At 36.9% G+C, this 9668-nt stretch overlaps 1 protein-coding gene across 1 annotated transcript; it reads right to left on the reverse strand.

The window, feature by feature from the left end:
- Positions 1 to 5535: 5535 nt before the first annotated feature.
- Positions 5536 to 9220, reverse strand: LOC146662932 (nucleoside diphosphate kinase A2-like). Its single transcript, XM_085415522.1, has 5 exons — positions 9065 to 9220; positions 7192 to 7324; positions 6076 to 6177; positions 5886 to 5998; positions 5536 to 5799 (listed from the first exon to the last, which is right to left on the reverse strand). Exons 2-5 carry the CDS (start codon positions 7318 to 7320, stop codon positions 5685 to 5687), a joined length of 459 nt encoding a protein of 152 aa, XP_085271648.1. The 5' UTR covers positions 7321 to 7324; positions 9065 to 9220; the 3' UTR covers positions 5536 to 5684.
- Between the last annotated feature and the right edge of the window lie 448 nt (positions 9221 to 9668).

Below are 9668 nucleotides of genomic sequence, written 5' to 3' on the forward strand. Positions count from 1 at the left end.
TTTATATTAACAAACAAAAACACTTTTTTCACATTCCACTGAGCTTGTATAGACAATATATAAAATATGGACATGGCTACCACGAACCATTGGTTTTCAATTTTTAACTGTCAACATTTAAGTTTTGACCCTTTTTGTTTTGTTTCTTGGAGCCAGAAATGAACATAATTGAACAACAGGTGGCTAAGTTACCAGCAAATGCTAGCTAGGTGGTTAGCAGCCACATACCGCCTAATTACTGCTAATAAAACACTCAGGTTTTCACTCACCAAGGGTGAAGCACAAACATCTTGAATGTTATTTTCCACCAGCAGGGCTGATAATTTGTCAGATAAATAGATGCCAAAAGGCATCAACAACACAAGTATAGTCCAGAAGTCTAGTTCAGTGACGCCAGTTAATGGAGGTGTGGCCTGTTGCCAGCCACACCACAGCTGCCTGTGGTAGTGTGTCTCACACCACAACTTGGCCATATACTGGGATATAAGCACATTTTTCTTTTAATGCTGTAAAGCTGAACATTGTATGTGGGGGTTATGACTTGCTTTTGGAGCTAAGCTTGAGTTTTTGGTCCTGCAGTACCTCTGTGAATGAGCAGTTGTTGAAGCAGTTATCACTGGGGTAGCTTCAGATTCTGTGTGCTGTACTGATAAAAAAAGGATTACTGAAGCTGTGGAAATGAAAATGGCTTTTTTTGTTTGTTTGGTTTTTTTTTTTTTTTAAAAAGAAAAAGAAAAAAAAAAGCTCCACATTTTGATGATATGAGAATATTTCAGAAGAAACAGGAAGTGTAAGTAAGCAGCAGGTCGCAAAGTTTAAATGAAAAATCGCACTGTTATGATAGGATATGATGACATGTCCCCACTGCCCGGCCATACAATATGCTTTGAGCTTTACTCTCTGATTGTAGCTGCTGTAAAAGATGAACTTCAGTCTTATCAGAGACTTGTCTTATCACTTGGTCCCTGGACATAATCATAATAATCTTGGTATTCTGTTAAAGGTTTATCAATATACATGTCATGTCCTTTTTCTTTTGATTTCAGTTGTAATTTTACCCAAATCTGCATCTGCAGTGTGCCACAATTATATTCAATCTATTATTTAATTTTTAAAAAATAATATGCAATACAGAAAATCTTGAAAGGAAAAAAAATTTCCTTATTCTGAAGAAATGTAACGTATGACATAATGAAATGGGAATTATAGAATTCATTGAGTAGTAGTAGTAGTAGTATTAAATACATATGAATCACTTAAAAATATTAAATGCATACAAAAGTTTATTAGAAAATTACATTTTAAACGCCCCACCAACCCTAATCTGCTGGATAGAAAGTTAAGGAGGTAGATGGCAGAAATGTAAATTCACTTCATGGCTGTTGTTGGTTTATTCTTTAGTTAATGGAATATGATTAAATACTGTATGTGGCATACTTGAGACTACATACTCCATTTAGTTTCTGTCACTCAATATAGGTGGCTGGACTCCCATGTTAAGACAAAGTGGGAGAATCTACCTTGGTTACAGCAAACTTATAACCAAACAGGTCTTCAAGTAATATGCAAAATGTTTGTAGGGTTTGTGTGTGTGGGTGTGCGTACGAGTGATAAAGCCATGTATGCAAGCTAGTTTATGATTCATCTGAGCCACAGAATGACAGGTTGTTCTTGATAATTAAACAATGCACTGCTTTTCCTATCGTCTCTGAAGGCAGCATTCACATAGCATAGTGGCATAAAAACATATATTGTATGTAAATACATATATTTATACTCCACCACTGTGATGGAATCAAACAAAGAAATCCTCTTTAGCCAGAAAATGGAAAAGACAACAGACCACCTTTGATTATTCTTAGAGCTCGATTTTTGCAACCGTTTATCTACTACCTCCTGATGCTAGCTATGTTTAGCTAAAGCGAGAGCATGAAATAGACTATTGCAGTGTGTTGGCTTATGCAAATGGAAAAAAATCAACAACCTGAAAATAATCCACTTGAAGGCTAGACTTCAAACGTGGAATAATATTATTGCAACACATGAGGAAGTCTTCTATTTTGAATGTAATGCAATATTAATAGATCCAATCTTATTTTGCTATACTAAGTAAAATTTATAGCGCCTGCAAATTTCACGATCACTACACTGTTATCATTAGCATGTAAGAAAAATTAACAATAGGGTGTTGTATAACTGTGACTTTTATGGTCAAAGGGTTTAAAAAGAATGCTCACTTTATGGCCAAAGGATGCTTTTAAATGCAGAGAATCTGTAAACTTCTCAGTAAAGGTAAACTAACAAGTTTCAGATTCAAAGATTCAATTGAATGGTTCAATTCTCAGGAAGTTTTGATCCTTTGTAAAGGTTGTGTGAATCAGCAGGGTTTGAAAACCCCAAAGGCATTTTGATCTTGTAGATTTATTGTATGGAAGCAAACAAGGTTTTAAAACGACAGATTTTGAAGCAGGTCGTGATATTTGAACGCTGAAGCCTCCCCAGAATTGTGATTCTGATTTGTGATGGCATATTTAGTACATTTTTTAATTTATTTCAGAATTTTCAAGAAACAGAACTGTCAAAACTTACTTCCCAGAAATTAAAAATTCATGTAAAACATAAAAATGGAGGGGCATAAATTTATGTTAATTGACATAACAGAAATTTGCATCTCCAGCATCATAAAAGTATGTAAATGTTTTTTTTTGTTTGATTCCCCCCCCTGTCAGTCATAGATCCCATTGTTGCTTAATTACAGAATGTCTTTTGAGAGCAATAGTCAAACCTTTTGGACTTACATATACACATATAAAAATAACACACACACACAATAAATATATATATGAATGAGGAAGACTGTTGCTAAAAGATCATCATCACTATCCTTTAAAATGATAGTTAAATATCAACATTTGGTATTAAGCTGTGTTTAAAAACAAAATTCATTTAAGAATTAAGTTATGATTCCTTAATTAGAACTCTTTTGCTTCCGAACACTCAAGATGAACCATTCTGCATTCATGTTTAAGTTCATCTCCTGAGATTTGAAAACAATTGTTTTAAAAGGAAAACAATTGTTTTCCTTTTAAGAGAAACTTGTACAAGAAATGCAAAGGTTTTTGATTGTGAAACAATAAATGATTGTCTTACAATAAGTGCAAGACTCATTGACATGAGCCCTTTGAGAAGGTGCTCATGTTCCTGTAATGTATGAAGGCAAAAGGAAACATTAAAATACCTGATCAGCAAAACGTATTTGTACAAAAACAAAATGACTGTTCTGTTTCTGGCCTCCTTTAGATTAAACCCCAAGTAATCAAATGTTATTTCAGATCTCCAGTTCCTAATATTTTCTTGTAGAAAATGTACTTTTTGATTTACCTTCTTTCCTAATGCTCCATCCACAGTTGCTTATATATTTAAAGATTTTGAATCTCAGTAGCTTGAGATGAAAGCAGGTTGATGATTTTGATTTTGGTGGCACGTAACAGTAATAATAAAAATGTTACTCTACCAAAACAGTAATAGTGAGAACAATATGTCATAATATCAGGAATAACATTACCTGATAACAATTTATATTATTTCATTTTCCAAGTAAGACAAACGTGACAAATGCCAAGTCAGAATTTTCCTAATTTTGGTGTTAAGCCAAAATTGAAACAAAATAAAATCAGACTTGCAGCTTTATTGCGTTTGCTGAATATTTGTGTAATCCAGTTTTGTTTTTGCCTTTTCCTGGCACTGATAGCCTTCCATAGAAACCGTTTGGTTATGGAGGTCTTGCAGCTGATCTGGTTCTTCTAGATGAGAATAATTAGGTAAATGCTGAAGTTGTTTTGTTTTGATCCTCTTTCCTGGCTTCTAACACGGGTCTTTTGTATGCGATCACTTCCCCTCCTGATTATATTGTGGTGCTATGTGTGTGTGTGTGTGTGTGTGTGTGTGTGTGTGTGTGTGTGTGTGTGTGTGTGTGTGTGTATGTGTATGTGTGTATATATATATATATATATGTGTATATATATATATGTATATATATATATATATATATGTATATATATATATATATATATATGTATATATATATATATATATATATATGTATATATATATATGTATATATATATATATATATATATATATGTATATATATATATATATATATATATGTATATATATATATATATATATATATATGTATATATATATATATATATGTATATATATATATATATATATATATATATATGGGGAGAGAGATTGTCTGGTAAATTGAGTTATAGTGAAAAATTTATTTTCGATACAAATTGAGGTGGGGGGAGGGAGTATCTGTCAGTTATAAATCTATTGATATTAACAATAACCCTAGAGGTACATTTTCAAAATTGCAGTTTCAAGTTTGTACATCTTTTTGATAGTGTATACAAGTTTCTGTTTATATGATTAATTTGTGCTGTGACTAAGCTTTGACCATGTAAATAAAGCCAGAAGTTTGGATTACAATTTGGTTGTCTTTGTTTACAAGCGTTGCCAACTGTTTCTGCATGGCTGTGAAAGTTTCTGGTGACTTTTATAAAAAGATTACTTTTTTGAATTATTAAACTTGTATTCAGTGTAACACTGCCAATCCTCTCTGCTTCACCATTGGACAATACATCTTTGAACATGCACAGAGAATCAAAATAGACCATAGCATGTTAGTGTGCCTCATAATGAAACGTACTATTTTGCATCAGACTTAACCGTGAAGAACTACACCAGAAACTCAATTTACCAGCACCATCACAAACTAGTTCTGGCACTGATCTGCAGCGAAGTGCACAGCACAGACTGATCGTTAGAGATGAACTGCACTGCCTCATTCTCAAGATTTTCAGAAAAGTTTACCTCTATCTACTAAAAAAATCTGTCTTTGTACCTCTAGATTCTGTCAATTTGAAAATCTGAATCATCGAATCAATGCTGCTGGCTGACCCGGTGGGATATAATAGCCATAAAACACTGTGAGATGATCAGCTTCACTTTCAGACCTGGAAGATGAACTGTGAACCCAATTCAAGTTTTTTAATGATCACTGCCAATTGCAAAAACCCAATCCCCTTTCCTCAGCAAACTGACATGGTTCATTTAATAGTTGGAAGTCTTAAAAGATTTTTCTTATTAGTCATCAATGTCTGGAAGGATGATAAAGTTGCTTTAAACTATTGACAGTATGAAAGCAGTTTCCTAATCTAGTCAGATTAGGAAGTTGCTAATACAGACTGTCAGGCTAATTAACACTAATCCTGCCTAAAGTCACCACATTTTAACCCCCCCTCCCCCCCCACACACAGGAACATAAGTACCAATGACACAGACAGGATGCCAGCTATTTTATTTTATTGTAAAGCAAATTACCGTTAACAAGACAGACAGTCAAAGACAGGTTTGGAATCATTAAACGATGTACATTGAAGGACTAGATGGTCCTTGCTCAGGAATGAATTCGGACTACACGTGGCCCCACAGAGACCAAATCAGAGCACAGTGGTAATGTAAAGGACAAGAGGGGTGAATTGTGAAAGACAAAGGATTTACACAAGTTCTTCTCCCTCCAGGCTACAGCTTACCACAGGAAATCTGAGGCAAGAGTTTCACTTTGTGCCCAAGCAGTGGTGAGGTGGGAGCTCCAGACCCAGAGCAGCTCAGTAGAGCCAGCTGAAGGCACAACTAGTGTAGTTGACAAGCTCATCATCTTTAAACCACAAGGAAATTTCCTTGTTGGCACTCTCCACCGAGTCACTGCCATGGATGATGTTCCTTAAGAAGAGGACAGAGTCAGAAAGTGACTATACACTTCATACACGCTATTGTTTCACATCTGCCATCATGCGAAGATAACTCACTTGCTGACATCAATACAGAAGTCTCCTCTGATGGTTCCAGGCTTAGAATCAGCAGGGTTAGTCTCTCCCAGCATCACCCTGCCTGTCTTCACCACACCCTTGCCTTCCCACACCTGAAGCAACCATGACAGATAATGAGGTTAAGATCTGACCTTGAACTGTTGACATGCATACATACATAGAGTCTTACCATGGCAACCACTGGACCAGACCTCATATAGTTGATGAGAGTAGGAAAGAATGGTCTGTCCTTTAGGTCAACATAATGCTTCATCAGGAGGTCCTCAGAGGCCTGCAGCAAAGAAAACAAGGCAGTTTCGTAAATGTTCACTTTCACATCCTAATTTGTGAGTCATCATTTGTACTTCATTTCACTCGCTGCTTTGCTGTAATACTTGTAATTTCAGATGAAGCACTCTAATTGTAGTGTAGGGGTCTCGAACTCCAGTCCTCAAGGGCCGGTGTCCTGAAACTTTTCCATGTGCCCCTGCTGCAACACACAATTAGTAGCATACAATGCAGCCATTTGATTCATGTTACAGCAGCTCATGAGTGAATGAACATGGTGCAATCAAAGTACTGTTAGAAGTACACTTTTCCAAACACTTACATTTACTTAAATTTACTCGAGTAGGGTTAGGGGTTGCCATTTCAGCATGTAGTCAAGTTCTATAATGACCTAATTCAGGTGTGTTGCAACAGGGACACATGTTTTAAGACACCAGACCTCGAGGACTGGAGTTCGAGACCTCTGTTGTAGTATCACAGTAACTGTGTTGTCACCATATGTGTACTGATGCAGCTCTAGAAACTGCATTAGTACCCATTCGCTACTGCATATAATTGGCAACTTTATCAACATGTTTACCCCCAGCTTTTTAGCCGCAAGCAACAGACGAAGTCTGGGTGTAGAAACAATCACACCAATTTCTCAGAAATTGCATGGAAATTTAGGCCAGTACCATATCATCAGAACATGTTTATCACACCAACGCTAACAGGACAGATGTTTAAACAGAAATATTTAAGTGTTGCAGGTTTATAACTTAAGCAAACTTGATGTTCACATAAAGCAGCACCTTACCATATCAGGTTAAATGTTATAGGATCAGTAGACCTTAACAGCTAATTGGCTGTGCTTCACTCAGGAACAGATGAGTAGGCTAATCAGGCTTACCCATTACTTGGCACACTTACAATATCTGTGCATATGTTGCAGATGGTTAAAATGTTTTAAGGGCAAAAATGTTGACCACTATGATACAGTTTCACCTGTAAGGGTTGGATTCTTTCAGTCTATACTTACATGGAGCATCTTCATGCCCACCAACTTGAAGCCCTTCATCTCAAACCTTTTGATGACCTCACCAATGATGGCCCTCTGCACGCCATCAGGCTTAATGGCAATGAATGTGCGTTCCTTTAGCTCAGCCATGACTCTGAAAGAAAATAGACAAGAATGATGAAGACAAACAGGCAGCCTATGTGCTGCAGAAAGAACACGTCTGATAAGTTACTCACAGCACTTTACTGTATTTGACACAGTCAGCAGCGGGGCTGACTATGAGAGGACAAGATGCTGAGGGCATGGACCCCATTGTAAAGAAAATGCTAGTACAGCTTGCAACCTGGCTTAGTATGCATCTTGCTGTGATCATTTAAAGAGGACAGAAACTTGAACTAGCAGCCCCGCCCACACAGTGAACACATTGATCTTCATCATGCTGTCAAGACTCTGAATGTGACAGCGACTCACTGCTTAGGGATTTATTTTTTTTTAATAATTGGAGATAAATTACAGGGAAAATATTATTTTGGATATAACACCAAATTAAGATAATATTAGTTTTGACTGTTAACTGCTACAACAATGTGTGACAGGTCAAAGACACACATTCAAGCTTTAAAGCTCAACTCTAAATCGAGGGCTAATCTCAGTCTCCCAGTGCCACCTCTTCATGTGAGCAGTATTACCCAATGAGATCCATTCATTTATTCTACAATGCAGGGTCAAGTTCAAGCCTATTTGCAGCAGGCTCATTATTATTTCTGCAGGTAAAACTGACAATGTCCCCTGAATGTTAGCTTAGTATTTGAGGTTGTCTGTTTCACACAACTAAACATACATCGTTCCTGCACACTTTCTAAATACTGAAATGTATACAATTACTTTAAAAAGAATGTAACCTAAAACAGTTGTATTTAATGTCATTTCTGTGTTTTGCCATTCAAGATCATCTCTGGGCCATGTCTTGATATTCTTAAGTATTTAACATTTATAAGAATAAATGTTAAATATTTAAGAATATCCCGTTGACTACCGTCTATTTACTAATCTAAGTAAAAAATATTAGACATAAGAATGACACCCTTCACCCGGATATATAAAAATGACTTTGCTAAAAGCTCATTGCATCAGCTACTTTGTGATAGGACGGCTCTTTATGGCTCCAAATTACGTGACATTCTAAGTGAGAGATAGGATTAAACTATTTTTTGACAGATTGTAGGTCAGCAAGAGACTTCTAACAGCTTAAATTCCCGCAATCGCTTTTAGGAAAATACCGGAAATCTCTTTTGGCACAATACAGTTAACTCCTATAGGCTACTGACAAATCAAAATTCCTTGATAAATTTTCGAGCTTCACATATGTCACTCCTTTATTTGACGAATCGAGATGTCTGCCATAATTTAGACAATGGTAAAACGACACGCGGAAGGCGCTCTATTGGCATGTCGACGCGGTTTCACAAGCAAGTTTAAGAGGAGCAAACTGCACCCTGTTAACTACTAGTTGCCTTCATGCCTGAGCATCCAGTTTATGTCAAAACAGCGAGCTGAACACCTAACCCGCGCACCTTTTCACGAGTAGGCCCAAGCCTTCACATACACATGGTTTCTTTTGTTCACAGTACAGCGCAGTACCTTAAAAAGCCACGTTACGTTCCAGGATCGTACCGAAACCGCGTGCTATACTACTTTGTTAAGTATAGCAATTTACAAATTTCACCTGGACCTTTGACTGTACTGAGCGTAAAACAAACAAAAAAACCACCAATTTAACATCACTTTAATAAAAGCTCACTTCAGACATTTTACCATCGGTATTGAGAAAACAACCGACCGATGTTAACACCGATTTGTCATACCAGTGCATGTACCCATACGCTAACAATACCTTAACACGTAGAATCCGGGTAAGGGACAAACAGCAGTTACCACGGTTGACGTCTGCAAAGACCTACAGAGGGTGCGCAGCGGATTCTTATCCACGAAGGCGGAGACTTCGTACGACGGCGAGACACTAGGACAAATATGTCAAGTGTATGTACAATACTCCTCCTTGTGGTTGCTAGAAGTACCTCTTCAAAAACCCATATGAATAACAATATCACAAGTCAAGACAAAATGGTGAAAATCCGAACTAAAGCGTGCGCGTTTTTTTTTTTGCTACATCCTCTTGCAGACCATTACATGGGGAAACCATTTGAATACAAGCGCGCTGACCCACACAGGTATGCACACGGGTGTTCACTGCTCATAGACTTAAATTACACCTTTCTTGGCTGCTACTTCAAAGCACATTGTGCGCTGTCTGTCCTGCGTGCTGCACAACAACATTGAATATTCAGTATTTACTGCTATTTACACTTAGCTAGATTAATGCGATGGTGTTGTGTTTAGTATGTTGCTTTGGGTTTTTTTTTTGCTTGTTTTCTATTCTTCTTCTCTCAACAGGTGATCCAGGAGATTTTTTTCTCTCCCTTTCTCACTGTCCCTCT

This window comes from Rhamphochromis longiceps, linkage group LG8 (assembly GCF_057381845.1).
Source record: "Rhamphochromis longiceps isolate RC_006_pf linkage group LG8, R_longiceps_female_GT1.1, whole genome shotgun sequence".
Lineage (NCBI taxonomy): Eukaryota > Metazoa > Chordata > Actinopteri > Cichliformes > Cichlidae > Rhamphochromis > Rhamphochromis longiceps.

Coding starts and splice junctions, on each gene's coding strand:
- LOC146662932 (XM_085415522.1), bottom strand. CDS start 7,320: ATGGCTGAGCTAAAGGAACGCACATTCATTGCCATTAAGCCTGATGGC. Junction 6,178..7,191: donor TGGGCATGAAGATGCTCCAT/GTAAGTATAGAC, acceptor TCTTTGCTGCAG/GCCTCTGAGGACCTCCTGAT. Junction 5,999..6,075: donor CTGGTCCAGTGGTTGCCATG/GTAAGACTCTAT, acceptor TGGTTGCTTCAG/GTGTGGGAAGGCAAGGGTGT.